The sequence below is a fragment of the Vipera berus genome, assembly GCF_964194415.1.
Source record: "Vipera berus genome assembly, chromosome: 3".
NCBI classification, from domain to species: domain Eukaryota; kingdom Metazoa; phylum Chordata; class Lepidosauria; order Squamata; family Viperidae; genus Vipera; species Vipera berus.
The window spans coordinates 68,628,686-68,651,229 of record NC_138204.1 but is presented as its reverse complement, the minus strand read 5'-3'; the positions used below and the strand labels follow the sequence as shown (position 1 = coordinate 68,651,229).

The following is a 22,544-nucleotide window of genomic DNA, read 5'->3' as shown; positions in this document are numbered from 1 at the left end:
CTACTCCAAAGAAGTGCAGACAGTAAAATGGAAAGTTAACACAGGTAGTCCTCGACTTACCACAGTTCATTTAGTGACCTTTCAAAGTTACAGCGACACTGAGAAAACTGACTCATGACTGTTTTTCACAGTTACTGTTTTTCACAGTTTCGCAGCATCCCATGATCATGTGATCAAAATCCAGATGTTTGGCAACTGGTTCATATTTGTGACCGTTACTGTGCCCATGTCATGTGATCACAGTTTGCGACCTTCTAACAGGCAAAGTCAATGGGGAAGCCAGATTCACTTAACTACAGGTTACTAACTTATCAACTTCAGTGATTCACTTAACAATTGAAGCAAGAAAAGTCATAAACCGGGGCAAAAATCACTTAACAAATGTATCACTTAACAGAAATTTTGGGCTCAATTGTGGTCGTACGTCGAGGACTACCTGCAGTCAGTCCTAAGAAGAAATACATTAATACAGGAAATACAGAGACATGTGAAAAGAACTGCTAGATTCAATAAAGCAAACATACGGGCAGAATAAAATTATCGTTATGGTGCACTAATTTATTCTGTCTACTTTAAATTACTTCTGCCCACAAATTCCTATGTTAATAAAGTTAAGGAAAACAGCAGGGCAGTTTCCTAGCTCATCATTATCTGTACTTTCCACAGGCTTAAGCAGCATATTTTAACTTTTTAAATAAATGTTTTAAAGTTTTGGGACTAGTGAATTAGCTAGGAATATCTGAAACTATTAAGAACTCCACCGTTATGTTGTGATAATTGAAAAGAAACCACTATGGACCCATGAAATAACAACATAGTCTGAACCGCCTTATATTTTAAAAGTTGCGTAATATTTGCATTTTTATGTATCAAATGAAGTTTTCACTCATTTGAGATTATGATAAATTGTGGCAATGTATGTCTTGCAAACATTGCAAACAAATGATCGGCAAATAAATTTGATAAATAAATAAAGTACAATCCAATAAAGGGGAACATTTGTAGCTCAGGGTTCGTCCATGGTGCCCTCTGAGCCTATTTGTTTTCTTGCAGACATTTTCTTATCCAAACTAAGAAACATAATCAGTAGTAGTAAGAAGTGTGGTTTGCTCTCATTTTAATATGCCAATTGTTTGGCCAATCAGCATTGGTGGAAGGGGTCTTGGTGAGTCTTTGGTTGGGGTATTTACTGTTAGCTTGTTTGGCAGTTCCTTCATTGGGGCATTGATTACTTCTTGGTTGTTGATTTGATGTTAATCTTGGTGTTAATTTATGCTCATCTGGTGAGCATAAAGGTGTTTGGCTTTTTTTGTTTCCATTTTGGCCTGCTGATTGTCTCTTTTGCACAGTATGTAGATGTTGTTTATGTCTGTGTGTCTATTGATGTCCAATTAGCTAGGCTTCTAGTGTTTTTGGACCAGGATAGACACAGCTTCCAAGTTGAAATTATGGTTAAGTCTGTCATATCTTATGAAATTAAAGAGTTTTCATCGTGTTTTCTGACTGCTAGTTGGTGTTCACGGATGCATTCTGCTAGTCTTCTGCCTGTTTCTCCTATGTTGTGGCTGCTGTAGTCTTTACATTGTATGTTGTAGATGACTCCTGTTTTTTTCTTCTGGGACTGCTGGGTCATTTGGACTCCTCAAAGTACAAGCCATTCTATAGCCAACCATACTCTGATTATTATATAGTTTGTGCACATGTATATAAATAAATGTGTATTTTCTTTTAAAACTATATCAAAAATCATTAATTGTGTAGTACTTTTAGGACAATAAAAATGGCCCTGCTCTATATGTTTTTCTGGCTAGATATTAAGTCAACTGCTTTTGGCTACCTAAATGTTTAACAGTAGTATAGATCAGAGGTCCCCAACCTTTTGGGTACCAGGGACCAATTACATGGAGAGAGGTTTTTCCACGGACTGGAGAGGGCGTGGTTTTGTGTGCTGTCTGCATCCTGCGGATGGGGCTTTCCTTGTTTGTGCGGACCAGTTGCTGGCATGCCATGGATTGATACTAGTCCATGGACCGGGGGTTGGGGACCCCTGGTATAGATTATTGCAAAAAGAAACCTCTCAACAGTTGCATTTACTCTTTTTTTAATCATTCCACAATGTCAATTGTTTCTAGTGTGATCTCCAATGTTTTCTTAAATGACTGCTACTTGTTTTGTTTTATGAATTACTATTTTAATCCAACTGTAAATGTATATGTTTGTTTTAAATGGTAAAAAAAAACTATTTCAAGAATCCATTAAGGCAAAACACTGGGATATAAATTTGAAGTAAAAAGGAGATTAAAAAAAAGGAAAGCGTCATTTCTCCAAGACAAAATGTTCCTGTTTCTTTAGCATACAACATCTGGACCTCCAATCATGGCAAAACTCAGAAAGAGGATAAATCATTCAAAGAATTTATGGCAAATATATTTTGCTTCTGTTAAAATCCTGGTGACTTTTGCTCAAATGTTAACCATTACTGACCTGGAAAATGCAAGTTATAAAACATAAATTTAACGTCACTTACCCCCAAAGGTTTGCAGATTCCAAGATGAACTTCACCAGGTGGTACAGATTTTAGAACTTCTACAGCTTCTTTTAGACTAATATTATGCAAATATACATCATTTACAGAGACTAAGCGGTCACCAGGGAAGAGCTCACCACCACGTTCAGCCACTCCACATGGTACAAGGGAACTGACCACAAATGCGGTCTTTGTTGGATCTAAGGGATCCTGAAAAGCAAGCAAGAAGATGAAAAATATGTTTGTAGAAATGGTATTTCAAGTTCCCAGCTATATATGTTCATTCATCTGCAAAATATTCTGCTACTACATTGCCTTGATTGTGCTATAACGTTATAAAAACATAAAAAGTGCACCAAGCCAAATTGATAAAAATGTTAAGGAAGAAGAAAAAGGCAGGTATAAGACTGCCAAAATGTGCTTGAACTGATAACTTGTGGTTACACCAAACTGAACTGAATGTGAAACAGCAGCCTAATAAAGTAGCAGTAGAATATCATGATGATGATCAGGCCACAGTATAACAGTTCAGGTATTTAGAGGATTACTCATAATAGTTCCACTAGCTCAGACTTATTGGGTACTGCAGTCTTCAAATTTTTATATATCTTCATTCTGACATTGACACGTAAATGCTGAGAATATTCGAGCACTTGCTAGCTAAAATGTAAAGAAAGCAAAGTAGTGATTACACGATTTAGAAACATGTGATCTGAATGCACTGTAATTCATAACTTATCCTTATTTCACACAACTGCTCTCTTACCTCAGAACAAGAGATTTTAGGTAAAGAGACCTTAAAAGCTTTTATTACAATAATAAAAGCAGAAGCTTTATTCCCATTTCAATTATTTAAAGTGAATAGAAGCAGCTCAGGTCTTAATTATTCAAAGTGACCCCTTCTACTGCAAAGAAGAAGAGATGCTAGGCCTGGCAATGTGGATGGATATAAAGAGACTATATATTTTTTCCTTCTCATATGCTTCCTATCAATTTTCATAGCTCAATGATTTTCATTAGCCACACTTATTATCAAGTGGCAGGGAAAGAAAGTGAACAAATCATCTTTCTTCAGCTTGGTAACATCAGAAATATGGCTATACCACCATTTTGGATAGCATTGCTTCGAATTCTGGTCGATGTGGTTCAATTTTTAGCATTCAGGATTTAGGCAGCTTGTTCCTCTTCGTCTTACATGAAATTTACAAACCTACTTTGTACCCATTCTTCTAAATCTACCTCTCTCCATCCTTCCAATAAATATGAAACAGCAACAAATGTATAAGAATGTCCAAGATATATGTGCTGTTTTCATTCACTGATAATGAGTTTGTCTTGATAATCCTGTTGTTTCCATTACTTTTATTTAAGATCGAAATCTGAACCATCTTGAGAATTATGACATACAAAGCAATTACTTTCCTTCAGAAGCTCATGTTTGTCCCACTCCAATTTTTCCCGATAAAATAATGCTGTAAGTTAACCTGAGCTGAAAATAATTTGACCAAAACCACTTAAGCAGATGATGGTTGAACATGATGGGCATGGATCTTAATCCTACTATTAGGTATTAGCAGTGGAATCATATTACGGGCCAATTTAGCTCCAGATTGTTAACACTGACCTGTGAGCATTCTCTAGGACTAGAATTTTTTTTTGCCATTTCCAGAGGAATGCAGAACTGTAAGGTAGAATCTAGAATAGAATAGAGCTGGAAGGGACCTTGGAGGTCTTCTAGTCCAGCCCCCTGCTCAAGCAGGAGACCCTATCATTTCAGACAAATGGCTGTCCAGTCTCTTCTTAAAAACCTCGAGTGATGAAGCACCCACAACATCTGAAGGCAAGCTGTCCTACTGGTTAATTGTCCTCACTGATAGCAAGTTTTTCCTTAATTCCAGGTTGCTTCTCTCCTTGATTAGTTTCCAACCATTGTTTCTCATCTTGCCTTCTGGTGCTTTGGAAAATAAATTAACCCCCTCCTCCTTGTGGCAGCCTCTCAAATACTGCTATCATGTCCTCCCTAGTCCTTCTTTTATCTAGACTGCAACTGTTCTTCATAAGTTTTAGTCTCCAGGCCTTTAATCATCTTAGTTGCTCTTCTTTGCACTTTTCCCAAAGGCTACAGTATCAGGGTTGCAAACATCCAGATTATCACTACAGGACAGCAAAGAGATATAGGAAAGTCTGATTTCTTCAGCCCAGATAGGATAGTGGTAGTCACTCCCTAATTCTAAGCTTAACACCCTCTATGCCAGGGCTTTTCAACTAGTGGTACGGGTACCACCTGTGGTACATTAGCACAAGGCAGGTGGTACGTGACCATCCTAGAAAAGTGGTAGCTGGTGAGGGAAATGAGCTGAACTGGTGGCAGCATCGCACAAGCATGAGCGAGAGATGGCTGGAGCTGCAGGGCTGTCAGGGCTCAGTGGAAACGCCAGGATCAGCGCCAGGCTCCAGCTGGAATGTTGCAGCATCCCCAGGGTCTTGTGATTTACATTCAGATGCTTGGCAACTGATTCATATTTATGACGGTCACAGTGTCCCAGGGTCATGTGAAGTGACCAAAACCAGTGTTGTGACTCAGGGCCAGCCTGTGGGTCCGACAGCCGGGTCCGATGTATCGGAGGACTCAGATGTGGGGGAGGAGGGAAACGAACCGGCTGATGATGATTTGGAGGCTTTGCAGAGTCCTCAGCCGGGGACCTCTTCTCAGCTGTGTGAGCCCGAGAGTGCGGAGGATGATGACCCACAGCTGGCCCTGTTCAAGGACGCCCGACGCAGGAGGCAGACGAGCAGGGACAAACAAAGAAAGACTATGGGACTCCTCGGGAGGAGGCACAGGGAGACCACGCCCTGAGCTCTCTATAAAAGAAGTGTTTGGGGAGGGGCTGGTTGCTGAAAGCAACTTTTCCGCTTGAGAAGACAAGCTCTTGTGTTTTTGTTAACTGCGTAATTAAATCTTGGCAGAAGCCTTTTAGCCTTGGACGCTTTCCAGACTCTTCTCTTAATTAGGGGTTGCGAGGAGAGGGCTGGTTCAGAACAGTTTGCTTTCAGCCACCCACCCCTTAATACTACGATGGAGCAGCTTCTTGCCGAGAATGCCCAGCTCAACCAGCAACTCACCTTGCTGGCCACTCAGGTGGCACAACTGCAGGCTCAGGTACATGCTGCCCCCCCACCCAGGAGGAAATGTCAGTTAGCTATGCCGGATAAATTTGCTGGTAAACCAGAACTGTTTCCTGCCTTCCTGGGACAATGCCAGCTTTATATCAGCGTGAGAGCAGCTGATTTCCCCACTGACCGAGATAAGGTGGGATTCGTGTTGAGCCTTCTGTCGGGAGATGCAGCTCGTTGGGGCACGCCTCTGTTGGCACAGCCTAGCCCTTTGTTGGATAACTTTGGGGGGTTTTGTGACCATATGCGCCTCATGTACGAGGACCCGATTAAGGCGCAGACCGCCACCCGACGTCTGAAAGCTTTGAGGCAGGGTCAGCGCCCCCTACAGGCCTATATCAGCGATTTCCGGCTGCTTAGCCAGGATTCCGCCTGGAATGAGGCTGCGCTCGTGGATGCCTTTCAGGATGGCTTGTCAGAGGAGATGTTGGATGAGCTGGCCCGCGTGGACATTCCCTCAGACCTGAATGGGCTGATCCATCTTTGTCTGCGGATCGATGCCCGGCTGCAGCAGCGTAAGAGTCGCCGTGCCACCCCACAGACCCCTGCCGCCCCTGTTGTGCGTGAGCCCCCAGTCCAGAGGGAGGAGCCAATGGAGCTGGGTGCCGCCAGGTCCCGTCTATCGGTGACGGAAATGGACAGACGACGGTCGGAGGGGTTGTGTTTTTACTGTGGGGACCCTGGACATTTGGCTGCTTCTTGCCCGAAGAAGCGTCAGCGGGCGTCAGTGACCAAGCCTCCCCCGAGAAAGTCCCCTGCTTTGCTATCGGGAATACGGCCCGAGCCCGATCTAGACGGTGTGAAAGATCGGGCGACCCACAACGATCACGCCGAGCGACGCCGTTCCGACGGTGCCTGTGAACCTCCACGGCATTTGATTTTGGAGGCACGACTGATCCTTCCTGGCAAGCCAGAGGGGATTCCGGTCCATGCCTTAATTGACTCTGGGGCTACCACTAACTTTATGGATTCGGCCTTTGTGGCCAAATGGGCTGTTCCCCAGTGTCCGGTGGATCCGCCCATGCTTGTGGAGACCATCGATGGTCGAGTGCTCCTGTCCGGGCCTATCACGGCCGCCACGCAACCCGTGTGTATGGCCATCAGTACCCATGTGGAGGCCCTTCAGTTTTACGTCACTTCGGATCTGCACTTCCCCGTGGTCTTGGGACTGGCGTGGCTCCGGGCGCATGATCCACAGATCTATTGGTCTCAGAACTTGGTCACCTTCCCAAGTTTGCAGTGCGTGGACCACACCCGCCATATCTGTGCCGGCCAGGTGGAGGGTTCCTCAGGGGTTTCCTTGCCTCCCGTACTGTCCGACTTTGCTGACGTGTTCAGCGAGTCAGAGGCGGACCAATTACCCCCGCACAGGCCCTACGACTGCTCCATTGACCTAGTCCCTGATGCGCCTCTCCCAGTGGGGCGTTTGTACTCCATGTCGGAGCCCGAGTTGGCTGCATTGCGGGACTTCCTGACAAAGAACTTGGCTCGTGGATTCATCCGGCCCTCGTCCTCGCCAGTGTCTGCGCCCGTGCTCTTCGTCAAAAAGAAGTCGGGCGAGTTACGGCTTTGCTGTGACTACCGGAAACTCAACGCTATCACGGTGCGTAACCGCTACCCGCTGCCCCTCATCCCCGAGCTCTTGGACCGACTCCGGGAGGCTAAGATCTTCACGAAACTGGACCTGCGTGGAGCTTACAACCTCGTCAGGGTTCGGCCGGGTGATGAGTGGAAGACAGCGTTTGGTACTCGCTATGGACATTTCGAGTACACGGTGATGCCGTTTGGCCTGACCAACGCCCCCGCTGTGTTTCAGCATTTTATGAACGACATCTTTCGGGATCTGTTGGACCAGTTTGTTGTGATTTACCTGGACGACATCCTGATTTACTCCCCGTCGCGTGAAGCGCATCATCAGCATCTCCGTCAGGTCCTGCAGCGCCTCCGGAAACATCGGCTGTTTGCCAAGTTGGAGAAGTGCCAGTTCTACCAGGTGACCATTGATTTCTTGGGCCACCGCATTTCTCCTGAGGGCATCGCCATGGATCCAAGTAAAGTTGAGTCGTTGCAGAGTTGGCAACCCCCGCGTCGCGTGAAGGATGTTCAGCGACTTCTTGGATTTGCCAACTACTATCGGACATTCATCCCTGGCTTTGCTGCCTTGACAGCCCCCCTCACCCGGCTCCTGCAGAAGAAGACTCGGTTCCAGTGGAACGCCCCCGAACAACAGGCGTTCCAAGCTTTGAAGGACGCCTTCATGAAGGAGCCCATCTTGAAGCATCCTGACCCGCAACGGCCGTTTGTCGTGGAGGCGGACGCCTCCGACATTGCCATTGGGGCCGTGTTACTCCAGGCAGCGACGCCCAACGGTACCCTTTTCCCTTGCGCGTATCACTCTCGGAAATTGAATCCCTCGGAGCGCAACTATACCATCTGGGAGAAGGAGCTGCTGGCCATCAAGGCGGCGTTCGAGGCTTGGAGGCATCATCTGGAGGGGGCGCGGCATCAAATCGAGGTCCGGACGGACCACAAGAATCTGGAAAGCCTGCAGACCGCTCGGAATTTGAACCAACGCCAGATCCGGTGGTCCCTCTTCTTTGCGAGGTTTGACTTCCGGGTGCGGTACATACCAAGCGGGCACAACCAGAGAGCGGATGCTCTATCCAGGAAGCCCGAGTACACCCGAGTGGAAGACAAGCTTCCGCCCAGGACAGTGATCCCCGTCGAGTCTTTTGCTGCGGTACGGGAGCCGGTGGATATACGGGCTCGGATCCGGGAGGCGCAGCAGCAGGAGGCGTGGGTGGCTCAGCGGAAGGAAGAGGTGGGGCCAGATTCGCCTTGGTCGGTCACGGATGGACTCCTGTATTATCGTGACCGGCTCTATGTTCCAGGAGGGCCACTCAGGGGACTCGTCCTCAGCCAATGTCATGATAACCCGGCTGCGGGGCATTTTGGCCTGTTCAAGACTCTGAACCTGGTCTCCCGTACTTTCTGGTGGCCCCGAGTCCGACACGATGTCCAGTCTTATGTCACCTCCTGCGTCCCATGCAGGCAGGCCAAGTCAGCGACAGGGGCCCCGCCTGGTTTACTGCAGCCTTTGCCAACGCCCAAGAGACCCTGGGGGGCTGTGTCCATGGACTTTCTGACGGATCTACCCCCATCCTCCGGCTTCACGACAGTGTTTGTGGTGGTGGACATGTTGACTAAGATGGCGCACTTCATCCCCTGTCGCGGCTTACCGTCAGCTCGCGCCACTAGTCGCATGTTCATCCAACAGGTGTTCCGGCTGCACGGCCTTCCCGATAGGGTCGTCTCCGATAGGGGGGCCCAGTTTACAGCCCGCTTCTGGCAGGAGTTGATGCGGGCGTTGGACATTAAGGTTTGCCTCTCGTCCGCGCATCATCCTCAGACCGACGGGGGTACCGAGAAGGTCATCGGCATCTTAGAGCAGTATCTGCGCTGCTATGTTAACCTGCAGCAGGACAACTGGGTGGACTATTTGGCCATAGCCGAGTTTGCCTTTAATAACTCGCAACACACCTCCACGCAGATGACACCGTTCTTGGCCAACGTGGGTTATCACCCCAGGTTCTTCCCTCTTTCTCCCGTGGACTCACCGGAGCCGGCAGCGAACGAATTCATGGCGGAGTTACAGGCGATCCATCGGTTGGTGCGACGGCAGCTGGAGAAGGCCAAGGCCGACTACAAGAGGTTCGCCGATCGGTCGAGAAGGGATACGCCTCCACTATCGGTGGGGGATCGGGTCTGGCTGTCCACCAGGAACCTACCATCCACTCGGCCGGCGAGGAAGCTGGACCACCGTTACCTTGGACCGTTCCCAGTCGAGGCCGTCATCAACCCGGTCGCCTATCGTTTAACTCTGCCACGTTCCCTGCGCGTGCACCCCGTCTTCCATCGGTCCTTGTTGGTCCCCGAACAACCGGCCTGTCCACTTCGCCAAGCGGAACCTCCCCCATCAGGAACTCGTGATGGAGGCAGCACCCCCGAGTACGAGGTCGCCAGCATCAGGGATTCCCGCTGGCTGAAAGGTCGCTTCCAGTACCTGATCGAGTGGAAAGGGTACGGGCCGGAGGACTTCACATGGGAAGACGCGACCGCCGTTCATGCCCCTGCGTTGGTAACTGCTTTTCACGAACAGTTCCCATCCCGACCGCATCCGGATCGGCAGACCCGAGGGAAGGGCCCTGCGGTGCGGGATAGTGTTGTGACTCAGGGCCAGCCTGTGGGTCCGACAGCCGGGTCCGATGTATCGGAGGACTCAGATGTGGGGGAGGAGGGAAACGAACCGGCTGATGATGATTTGGAGGCTTTGCAGAGTCCTCAGCCGGGGACCTCTTCTCAGCTGTGTGAGCCCGAGAGTGCGGAGGATGATGACCCACAGCTGGCCCTGTTCAAGGACGCCCGACGCAGGAGGCAGACGAGCAGGGACAAACAAAGAAAGACTATGGGACTCCTCGGGAGGAGGCACAGGGAGACCACGCCCTGAGCTCTCTATAAAAGAAGTGTTTGGGGAGGGGCTGGTTGCTGAAAGCAACTTTTCCGCTTGAGAAGACAAGCTCTTGTGTTTTTGTTAACTGCGTAATTAAATCTTGGCAGAAGCCTTTTAGCCTTGGACGCTTTCCAGACTCTTCTCTTAATTAGGGGTTGCGAGGAGAGGGCTGGTTCAGAACAACCTGCTTTAACCACCCAGCAGACCAGGGGAATAAAAACCAAACACCCTCCCATCCCACCCCCACTGCCAATCCTCAACAGAAATGCTCACAACAATGAAAACCTTGGACAGGAGGAAGAGCACCGCTGGGTGGGCAGGCAGGTGTCTTGCTCGGCTGTGGTTTGGGGGGGCACTTTTTTCAGTGCCATTGTAACTTCAAACAGTCACTAAGTGAACTGTTGTAAGTTGAGGACTACCTGTACTTCATCAATTTTTTCCTCTTTTTTTTGGTCATCAAGTTTTTGACACCTTGCTAGGCGACTGGTGGTACTCGGATGTTGCCATATCCTAAAAGTGGTACAATGGGTGAAAAGGTTGAAAAGCCCTGCTGAATGCAAATCACATACCTGTTCTGTACCAGCCTGCTACCGGCCCTGCAGCAAAAGCAGGGACAACCCCTTTACAAACGGCAAGAGGCTGGAATAAAGCCTACCAAATTTATTAACATAAAACAGAGCAAGACAAGACACCAACCATGAAACAGGAGCTATGAAACAGGAACTATCCAAGCGGTTGCCTTCAGCCAACCAGCCCTCCCACACATTCCCCTTAAATACAATTCAGGGCTTGGCCTCTCTCTGCCTCCTTCCGAGGTGCCCCATTGCCTTCCTCTGTTTACTCCTGATTGACTGCCTCCTGTGTCGGGCGTCCTTGAACAGGGCCAGCTGTGGGTCATCTTCATCCACGCTGTCAGGCTCACACAGCTGGGTCTCCGTCGTGACCAGGTGGGAGGGGCCCGGCTGAGGGCTCTGCGGAGCCTCAAGGCCATCATCAGCAAGCTCTTCAACACCCCCCTCCTCCTCCTCTGAGTCTTCCGACCCAACTGCCGAACCCACAGGCTGACCCTGAATCACAACAATACCCTTTCACTGAGCTATGTTGTTGCTGTTCACCTATAGAATGGGTGTGCAATTAATTTTTTCAAAGGCCCACATGAGAAATTGGGACTGTTGTAAAGGGCTGTCAATGCTACACCCACACTGGCGCCACACTGCCAACACTCCATCCCCCATGATGCCCCATCCCCACCACCAAGGCCCCACCTCCTGCCAATGATGACTCCCTACCTCTCCCACCAATGCAGGTCAAACTGCCAGCCCATAGGCCAGATGCATCATATGGAAGCCACGCCCACCCCATTGCCAGCAATGACAAAACTGTCCCAATACTTTGTGTGACATCATGTGACATCACGAGTTTGACATGTCTGGACTAGAACCACCTACTGGCCGGATGCAGTCTGGGAGCTACAAAATGCCCAGGTCTGATCTACAGAATGGCCTCTGCAAAGATCTCACAGAAGTTCTCTCATAGAAATATTTAACTTCTATCTTGCAATATTATTTCCTTAATCCATATTTCTACTGACCTCATTACTATTGTATTGAGGTTATGATGGTGCTGTCAGAGTACTTGTGATTGTTCAGATCTGACCATTTGTTTTCAGAAGTAAAGACAGGAAATTCCTCGTGACTGGAGAAGAATAGGAAATGCTGCATTCAAACCAAGGATCTTGGATATGGAATCCCAGATTGCACGTAGAGAATAATGAATATGCTGAGCTAGGAAGCCAACTGAATAATGTCAAACCAGCTAGGTGCTTTGATTAACTGTACCTAAATAGTGCAGAGCTTTTATGCTACTATGTGCTAATATTTTACCGTCAGCAATTTTCGAGGGCAGATTTAAGAAGTGTTCTTATGCCAAAAGGTTATGCGGCTGTAATGATGGAACAGTCAAACCACTGGCCCATGTCTTATTATACTGTTTTCGATACGAGACTTGCACAACAGTTTAATAATGACTCTCATCACTCTTTTTCTGGATGATTAGAAGAATTTTATGTACATCAACAGAAAGCACGCCTTTGAATGCTCTGCTGAATTCTGATTGTTACTCTTTGCAATACTAGTCAGTTACCAGAATAATGAAGATTTTATTTAGTCTATTGGGAATGGAAAATTTCTTCTTTGTGTCACAATTACCTAGCATGGATGTAAAAATAATAATAATCCATAGCTGAAGGGCTAGGCTCTAGACACGAGGCTCTAGATCACTGTTTCCACAGTGATCAATCCAGGAGTTGATAAAACTGCTCTGGTACTTTTATAAGCATAAACATATAGCATAATATTAATAAGATGCTCTTTTTACACATTTTAGTCATTTTATTTCGGTCATTGAGCAGCAGACCTTTTTCTACAGGCCAAAAATTCCATTTTGAATAATGCCTGCTACTAAAATGTTTTAATATAAATTAATAAAAGATAGTCAAAGAATTTTAAATGTTCAGCTAGCAAGCTTTGACAAAACCAATTAACTTCAAGTAGAGGGAGCTCTTGTACAGGAAGAGAAAAGCTACAGAGCAGTAAATTAATGCAGATACAGTCTTAATGCTGCAGAGAACTGGTTGTCCCCAAAACAGCTGAATGGCAACTGCACTGAAGGTAAAGAGGCACTCTGAAAGCTAAATGATAATTGAACAATAAAAGGACCAGAACCACATTTGAGTTCAAAGACTTTTTCTTAGTCCTTTCTTCATAAAATGTTTAGGAAAAAAGGGCCTTATCTGTTTATAAATTTATTTTAAAAGTGTATGACTCCTCTTCCATTTTGGGATGCCAAGTGATTCGCATCATCTAAAATTCAATTTAAAATTCAAAACTAACAGGATTAAAAATAACTTAAAAGGCTTCTGTAATAGAGATGCTTGAAGCCCTTTTCTCAGTTTTTAAAATGTGAGTCCAGTCTCAACTCCAGGTTGTCCTATAACATAGGTCCCATCTCAAACAAAGCAGAAGTAGAAGCCAATCTTGACACTTCTATAGCAGGATCAGCCGAAGATGCAATTATGTATGGGAGTAGATGGTCTTTTATATAATTTTGGCCTAAGCCCTATATAAATAAATACAAGTTGGGTTCAAATCAAGTACAGCTGCTCCATCATCATGCATCATCAGCCACAGCCCCCACCCCATTACACATTGTGGGCAGCTGCAATTAGGACATCTTTGTGGCTCAAAAGCCACAGATTAAGGTTACAACTATGGCTTATTCTTAACTAGAACATTACCACTATCTTTTTTACTTGCTCCATTAAGCTAATCTACATTTATGATTAACTGCAATTCATATTTTAGACAAATTATCATTTGTAAATCCATTCCATTACTAAGAATGAATGAAAGAAATAAAACTCAACATATAGATTATATAGATGCTACTTCTATTTTGTTTTCGAATCCCAGGAAATACTGTGTTAGCTTCTGATTTCCTAGCTTTGTAGCATTTCATTGAACAAGAGATTGTGGTTTGTGGGTTGTTGTTTTTTTTTCCCTAAAAAAATCTGAATGTTATTTTGCTCCTTTGTGTCTTCATGGCTAGATCTAACTTTACTATTACCAAACCTCTCTAGATAAAACAACAAAAGATTACAGAGCAGCTAATAGTACACTACCAACTGGCAAATACTTTTTATATTACTGTCAGCTCTGTAAGATAGACCAGACAAAGGAACAGACATTGCATAAACCTTAAGCTACTTTGGTGAGAAAAGTTATAATAACATAATCTTGCAGGTCTGAACTTGCTTCTCTTCTTCCTTCTACCTTCATGTGAATTGAGATATATATATGTGTGTGTGTGTGTTTGCATGGGTGCATTCTGAGGCATTTTCGTAAATTATTTCCTTGTTTATCTGATTGTTGCTAATGGCTCTTCTACTGTCCTTCAAAGCCAACCTCTCTACATTCACTATGGTAGGTGAATTACCAAAAGTTCATTCTTCCTCAATTTGCTCAGACGATAGATATGAAATAGTCATCTTCCATATTAGCCAACAGAGGGCACTAAAAGACAAAATGAGCCAATTTTTCTACACTTAACATTTAATTGTGTTCAATCGTTAAAATAGATTTTATTCTTACTTGCCAAAAGATCTGGGCTACAAGATGAGTTGCACCAACATGCAATAAGACAAAATGGGATTTGCCAGGCTGAGATACAAGTTAATGAAGGAAAGGAAGAAGCCAAGATGAGGCATGGGACAGTAGAACAGTAGAGCTTCTAAGGAAAAGGATAGAAGGGACCCAAAGGTGGAAAACATAGTAGAAAAAAGCAACAAATCTACCTTCAGAAGGTTCCAGACTTCTGACAAAGGTACATTCTGGAACAATGAACCAACCTAATGCAGGCTAATATCTGACAGGTATATATTTTGGTTATGTTGCACGTAAACCCTTGTCATGTTAAAGCAACCATTTTGTGCATTGTTTTAGAGAAGCGTTGTCAATATAGATTCTTAGAAAGCTTCAAATCCTCCAGCAAGCCCTCAGCAGAGTTCAAGTCCATGCTATTTATTCTGAAACCTCAATTTTCCTGAGAACATTTGTATTTACTCAACAATTTATTTTTAGGAGCACAAACAAGAAAATGCCAAGGGTGAACCCCGTGCTTACTAGTTGCTTTCAGAAAAGATTGTCTTGATAAGGCTAGTGTTTATGGTTTGGGTAAATATATTTCCTATAAATCTGGCACTCTCAATGTTATGTACTGGTTTTTGGTGATACACCACATGGGTTGCTGGAGCAGCTAACAGCTCTCCAGCAACCCAAACTAACTGTCTCCTGTCCTGCAATTGGCTAGCCCCAGGCGGCAAAAGTGGGTTCAAACCTATTGGCTGCCGCCGAGGGGCTAGACTATATATTGCAGCTGCTTGCAGACCATGCTTCAGTACAGTTCTAGCAAGTAATAAAGTATGAGTTATCCTGTATTCAGCCTCGTGTCGTCATTCCTGCACTGAAGAGCCCACTACTTAACACTCAAGTTGCAAAATATCTACTGCCACAAATATAGATGAGCTGTAACACTGAACAGTTAAGAGACCTCAAAAGAGATATTTCCCTGTCATTTGTCCCTTCCGTTTTATTCTCTGGACACTTTTGCTACTGTCAGTATGTCTATGTCTATTTGCAAATTATATTGCAAATCCAAGAAAAACACACATTAAAGGTCTGAAACTGTAGTAATGGCATTGCAATTCGCAATATATTATTAAGAAAATTAAAGTATGAAACAATTTATTCACTGGTTTGTATCTTCTACACTCTTCGCACAATTACCATACTTTTTAATACTTAACCCTAAAAGGTTGCATATATTGTTGGCAACAATCTTATACTGACATATACTTGGCTAATGTAACTCTCACAAAATTAGAAGAAATCTTTCTCTTCCTGTCTGTCACACATAAAACATTTCTGTGAAAAGAAACTCCATACTGTAACCACATCCTGATATTGCTAGAAAATTCATCAATTCTATTGCTGGATTTCATTACACAGTTGTAGGGACGCTGAACTTTAAGGAACATTGCAAACTGCAACAGAAACCAGAGAACATAAAACAACATCGAAAAAAATCACAAGTAGCACAAAAAGATAAATTCTGTTCAGACTGAATGCTTCATTAAGTAAGGCGTTCTTGGTGGATTACTGTCTAAAAAGGATGACAACAATTTTATCATAATCATCTCATTATCTCCAACTGCACCCCAGCTACACACCTTCTCACCACTTTCAGGCCAATCGATTTCACAAGACTGGTGAAACAAGAACCTGATGTACTGAGAACCCTAAGAAAAGATAGGATATGAAGGCCTTAAAAAATAATGAAATAAGTTCTGATTGAAGTTACCAAAATTTCTCCAAATAAAAGTTAATCAAAACTTTCTTGGCAAGTTCACACACCTTGTTGCTAGAGGTTTTAAAGGAGAGTTTGTACAACCATTTGTCTGAAATGATATATAGGGTCTCCTGCTTGAGCAGAGGGCTGGACTAGAAGATCTCCAAGGTCCCTTCCAATTCTTTTATTCTGTTATCCTGTTTTATTGTTCTTTCCTTCTCTTCCATGGGCACAACGGATGAATAAGTACATAAGATAACTGAATTATGGGATAGAGCATGCTTCATATCATGTTGCCAGGATCAATATTTTTTCTTTTTAGAAAATTGTGAGGATAGTTTTGCTTTTTCTTCAAACCACTTTAAACAGATCTTAGGATTCAGGTTTTCGCCTGTTTCCTGCTTCAAAATTGGAAACAATACATCAATGATTGGCAGCACAGCAAATATGAAATTTGCAGTCAGTATGAATGTGTAAATAGAGAGGATTGGTTTGTATCCAATTCTTAAATCTAAACTAGGGCAAACATTGCAAGTGACACTTTCTGCAGTACATTAATTCTAAAATCATCCATCTGATACTCTCAAAGGAAAAAAATAGGAAGGCCTTCTCAAAACAAAATACTTCTTTCTAAAAATGAACACACATAGACCGCTAACATGTTGGAGATAGTATAATTTGTTTGCCTGTGAGTGTGCCAGAGATTTAAAATCTGTACTTGTAGATAATTAGTGGTTAAGGCACTAGGCTAGAAACCAGAAGACCAGATACTCTCTCGGCCCAACTCAATTCACAGGGTTGTCATTGTAGAGAAAATGGCGGCGGGGGGGGGGGAGGAGTATACGTATGTTTGCTACCTTGAGTTGTTCATTAAAATAAGTTATAAATTAAATAAACAAATAGCTTAGAATAGGAAGGTTTGACTGTAGAGGTTCTCTGAAATTGGTGGTTACCTAAAAGGTATTAAAACATTAGTACATGAAAACCAAGAGCAGAGGAACTGTACATGGCAATTTTATTGTACACCACCCAGAAAACTAAAGGGCAGTATAAGAGCTAATTGTAACTAAACCTATATAACTCGCTCATGGAAATTGAAAAGAAACAGGATGTGTGTGCCTTTGCATTCATTTAGAATGACTACCCTCTTCTCAGTGAAGAGAACACAATGGTTTTAAACAAAAACGTAAAACTGTTGAGTTATCACTATGACTTTGCCTCAGTCTTAAATTGTGTAAATGCATTCCAGGTGGAGGGTGTTTTTGGAACAGTGAAAGACAAACTTTAAAAAATAAAAGATGAGTATTTATCGATCTGCAATAAAGAATATAGCAATGAATTTTATAAAGCTTTGCTATACATCTGGCATTAATCAAGACTTCTGTTGAAGAAAATGTCAGTAAAGATCTAGAGAAAAAAAATACAAGACAAAAAAAGAAAAATAACTACAGGCAGAATTGGCAAAAGAATTGGTGCTTAAGGTTGCTCTCTGTTTAACATGCTGGCCTGAAAAATCCAGTGTCACTTATAGAATTGAAATAAAGCTCACTTTTGTTTTTATTCATCAGTTTCAACCCAATAATTTAAACTAGATATGATCTTTGTGCTAAAGAAATGAAACCATTTTAGCAGATAAACTATACTGTACAGTAACTTTTCAGGCTTATGAAACTAAATCTTGACAGTTTTGTTCAATCACAGGGGCTCTGAGAAATCATGTTAAATTTTGAAAAAGCAACAGTAATATGAATGTTGCTATCTCAGATTTTCAGATGCTACTATAATCCAGTAAAAATTTGTGTTCGTTTGCTATTGAACATTGACTGCAAACTATGAATGCTTGCAAATTAAATCTAACATTACTTCCTCCAAAAGACCTGTGTATTTTAAATTCATACACATTTGTTTCTCCATAGTCACTCGGACAAGTCAGAAATGTATCATTTGTACACGAAATATAAAAGAAGGGGAATTTGATGATGATGTTGTATAATTACCAAAATGTAACCTGCAAAATTAGCCAACATAAAAGCAAGCACAGGTAGCCTTGATGTACGTCCACTATTATGTCCAAAATTTCCGTTGCTAAGTAAGATAGCTGTTAAGTGAGTTTTGCCCCATTTTATGACCTTTCTTGCAATAGTTGTTAAATGAATCACTGCCGGCATTAAGTTAGTAACACAGTTGTTAAGTGAATCCAGTTTTTTCATTCACTTTTCTCATCAGACGGTCACAAAAGGTGATCCCATGACTTGAGACACTGCAACCATCATAAATACATGCCAATTGCCAAGCATCCAAATTTTAATTATGTGATCATAGGAATGCAGTGTGAAAAATAGTCCTTAGTCACCCTTTTACATGCCATTGTAACTTTGAACAGTTACTAAACAAATGATTGTAAATTGAAGTCTACCTGCAGTAATTCCATGAACCACCACCAAACAGAAGTGACTTCCAATAGCTTTGCTAAGACTTGAAACACTCTACCATATGGATTAGAACCCAGGTCGATTATTTTTGAAAACTACACAAAGAGAATGAATCACTTATTGATTGGGATAAATGAGAAAGAACTAGGTTGGGACATAAAATTCACAGACATTCTGGATCCTGTATTCATAGTATTCCAGGATTAAAATTAGATACTCAAGCTTCACTAGTTCTATTTTATGTACCCCAAAAATAAAATAACTCAAGCCATCTCCTCTAGGGCACAGTCATAATTCTTTTCCAGCCATCCCTTCAAAATGACCCTAACCCTAACCTTAACCCTAACAAAATAATAATATATATACAAAAAGAAAATGACTTTGTTAAGTAGCTTATCCTTTCCTCCTTCTAGATCTAGAGTAGGGGTGTCAAACTGCCGGCCCGTGGGCCAGATGCATCATGAGGAAACCGTGCCCACCCCATTGCTGGCAATGGGGAAAAAGCTCTGATATGTCACGCAACGTCACATGATGTCGCGAGTTTGACATGTCTGATCTAGAGGCTCCCTAAGCTGCCACTTCCACTGGTGACATTCCATGCCCTTTCTTTGCTCCTTTTAAACCAAACTGAAACTGTTGATTCAGCTCCATCGAGGTGTCCACCGAGCAGGTTATAAAACAAAGAGCCAAACAGATAAACCTTTAAAGCTCGTGTTTTTAAAGCTGTATTTTTCAGCATACTAAAAAAATTATATGGAGATCAAGGGGAAGAACAGCTTTATTTCCCTGGATTTGTATTAGAGACCACACAGGAAGAAATTAATGCCATCTTAGTTCTTCCATCTGAAGTAGTTGTTTTATTATCTAGCATTAATAATCTAATACAGGTAGCCCTTCACTTACAACCATTCGTTTAATGACCGTTTGACATAACAGCATGGAAAAAAGTAACTGATGACCAGTTCTCACACTTATGACCACTGCAACTTCCCCATGGTTCCATGATCAAAATTCTGGTCACCATTTGTGATGGTTCCCAACTGGCCTCCAGCACGCTGGCTGAGGAATTCTGGGAGTTGAAGTCCACAAGTCATAAAAGGGCCACGTTTGAAGACCCCTGGCTTAAAAACTTCATGATTCACTTAACTGCAGTGATTTCCATAACAACTGTGGCAAAAGTTGTAAAATCAGGTGTGACTCACTTAACAACTCCCTGGCTTAGCAACTATAATTGTGGTTATAAGGTGAGACTACCTGTATCAACCCAGTTTTAGATGCATACAGATAATCACATCAATCAACTACTTAGCAGCCACTCTTGATTCTAGGTTTCATATATTGTGCACTTAATCAGTTGAAGAGGATTTTGAAAAAAAAAATCCTTTCCAATTTACCTGCCAGGATTAGTCAAGTACTTGCAATGTTGCAATGTTGCAATCTTGATATTCATTCTGTAGCCTAGAAGCAACATAGAGTTTCTCTCCATGTAAATATAGGGAGCTCTACAGGTATAAGTGACCAAGTCTGCCTAAACAAATCTAAGTCAAGTGGAATTCAGCATTGAAGCTACAAGGAAAAGTGGAGTGTAGCAAGTGTTGGACAGGCAAACCAGGAATAATCCTTTTTTTAAAGTTCTTTCTGCATTTTAATTAGGAAAAAACCAATCGGTTTAAATTTTGTGTGAGAAACAGATGAATTGTCTGAAGTGGAGAATGTGGTCTTGGAGAATGTAGCTAACCCAAGCTAAAATAATTCGTGCTGTATTTCATTCACACACACTAATGAAGTACAATGTAGGTTTTTAAAATTGCCCACAACACATGAAGGACAAGAAACTCTGTTTTTAAAAGGTTAGTAGAGGTTGTTAATAGATTACCCTAACTATCCTTCAGTTTAGTGCCTTCCAGATCCACGGGCATTATGACTACAACATATGACAATTGAAATTCAACATATTTAGGGGATACACAATCACAGGAATCATTATAATGGATAACTATGTTGATTAGAGATAAGAATGAAATGGTCTTCAGTTCTTTATGGAATAACATTCTTCATATAGCTAGAACAGTTTATATTAGCACATATTGAACAGATTAAACATAACAAGAAAGCAAGATTCCAATAAACCATCTAGTCCTATGCAAATTTCACAGCGCGACAATGAGATGCATTAAATAATCCTAAACCATGATATTGAAAGATCATATGCTTTCTTTTTCTAATTAAATTTCTTACTCTTCAACAGGAATAAATCTAATGTGCTGGATTATAATACTAACTAGGTTTTCCAAGCAACGTTTAAAGCCTGGTACCATTGCAAATCTGAGTTAGCACAATTAAAAGTGCAGATGCAATGTTCTTAATCCTGAAGAAAAACAGAATTAATATGAATATGCAATGTCTTCACCCATTCCTGACCTATAATCTGGTGACAGGAAGACTTTCTATATGCCAGATCTGGAACTGCTGATTAACATTGATTTACATGTTTAATTTAAACTGAATGCACAGGGATTATAATAATAAAAACACCATGATATTAACTTGCAACCAGAACTATAATTCAACAATCACATTAAACAGAATGATGCAGCAATTTTCCAAGCATTACTGATTGGTGACTGCTCTTCCTAGGGTCGCTAAAAATTAAAATTAAAACCTCTAATGCTGAGAAGATGTAACTGCAGGCAACAGCATATATCGGCACATTCTGCATAAGGAAAGATATAGCCTGTGAGAGATATTTTGAACATATGAAAGACAGTTTCATGTTAGTTATTTGGCCATTTGGTTCTGGACTATAGTGTACCCTGGTACTCAATTGCTTTGAATTTGGTGCTCAATGAATTTTGACATGGGAAATTTTGTCCAGGTACTCATCATTTGCTGGCACTCAATGCACAAACTAGAACTTTTCAGTGCTGGTTGCCTTGTGACTCACTACATTATTCCTTATGGGAAAAATCTGTTTGGTACTCATCGTTTTTGGTACTCAACATGCCTTCCGGAAACAATTAATGATGAGTACTGAGGTACCACTGTATTAAATTAACACATCTACAAAGTACATGAATGCAGCCAAATATAAAGTTCCTTTAAGAAACCGTATGAATTATAAATGGAAATCATAACGTAGCACTTAATGGGGCTACGTTACAATAGTTTGTGCGGTATATCTTCCTCCTTTTAAAATGGCATTTATTTTTGTATGAAGTTTGGAAGATAAGTAGTTAGGGTTTTGCAACTGTCACATCCCAGCCAAATTATCCAGAAAATAAAATGTCATACTCCTCTAAGAGGACATCTCCAAAATTAGTGCAAAATGCATAGAGTTGCAGATTCTTTTTGACATTCCCATAAACCAAAGCCTGCAAGTAAATTATTCCCAATCCACTCATTTGAGGATTCCCTTCACCTTCCCAATGCATCTGGCATTGCTCATGGTGAGCAACTGTATACTGGAATAGACAAAGACAAGTGAGGAATGGCTAAAGATTCCAGAAATACAGTACAGAAAGCCTCAAATATGGCCTTTGTTCTCTTAGCAATAAACCTCTGTCCTGCTTTGCAAAAGTGAGTTTTACTTTGGATGATTTATTATGTAATTACAGCAAAGAGATATTAGAGCTCATTAATTATCTCAGAGTATAACACTTTTAAATTAAGTTATCAGCCATACAAATGTCACAATGGATGTCACTTACTGACTTTAACATACAATGATACATTGCAAATGCTGCTGGAAAGAGAGGATAGTTTTCCAGGAAGCTTTAGAAGCAAAACATGTGGTCCATACCCTTTGCATTTAGATTTTCTCTCTATCTGCACCTGCCAAACACCAACACGTAACTTCTTACTCCCAATATTATTATTTGTTAAATTTATTTGCCACCTATCTTGCTTTGGGGCTACTCTAGGTGGCTTACGCAATTATACCATGCTGTTTTGGGATTATCAAAATCATGTGTGAAGTTTGTCCCATTTGTACCCCACA

The 22,544-nt window shown here is 42.5% G+C and overlaps 1 protein-coding gene across 1 annotated transcript in view; it reads right to left on the bottom strand.

Annotated features, from left to right (window-relative positions):
* PATJ (PATJ crumbs cell polarity complex component) overlaps positions 1-22,544 on the bottom strand; it is a 167,885-nt gene that overhangs the window by 95,638 nt on the left and 49,703 nt on the right. Inside the window, exon 19 of the mRNA XM_081325227.1 lies at positions 2,528-2,737. Within this exon, the coding sequence (XP_081181353.1) occupies positions 2,528-2,737 (210 nt within the window). The remainder of the gene's footprint in view (positions 1-2,527; positions 2,738-22,544) is intronic.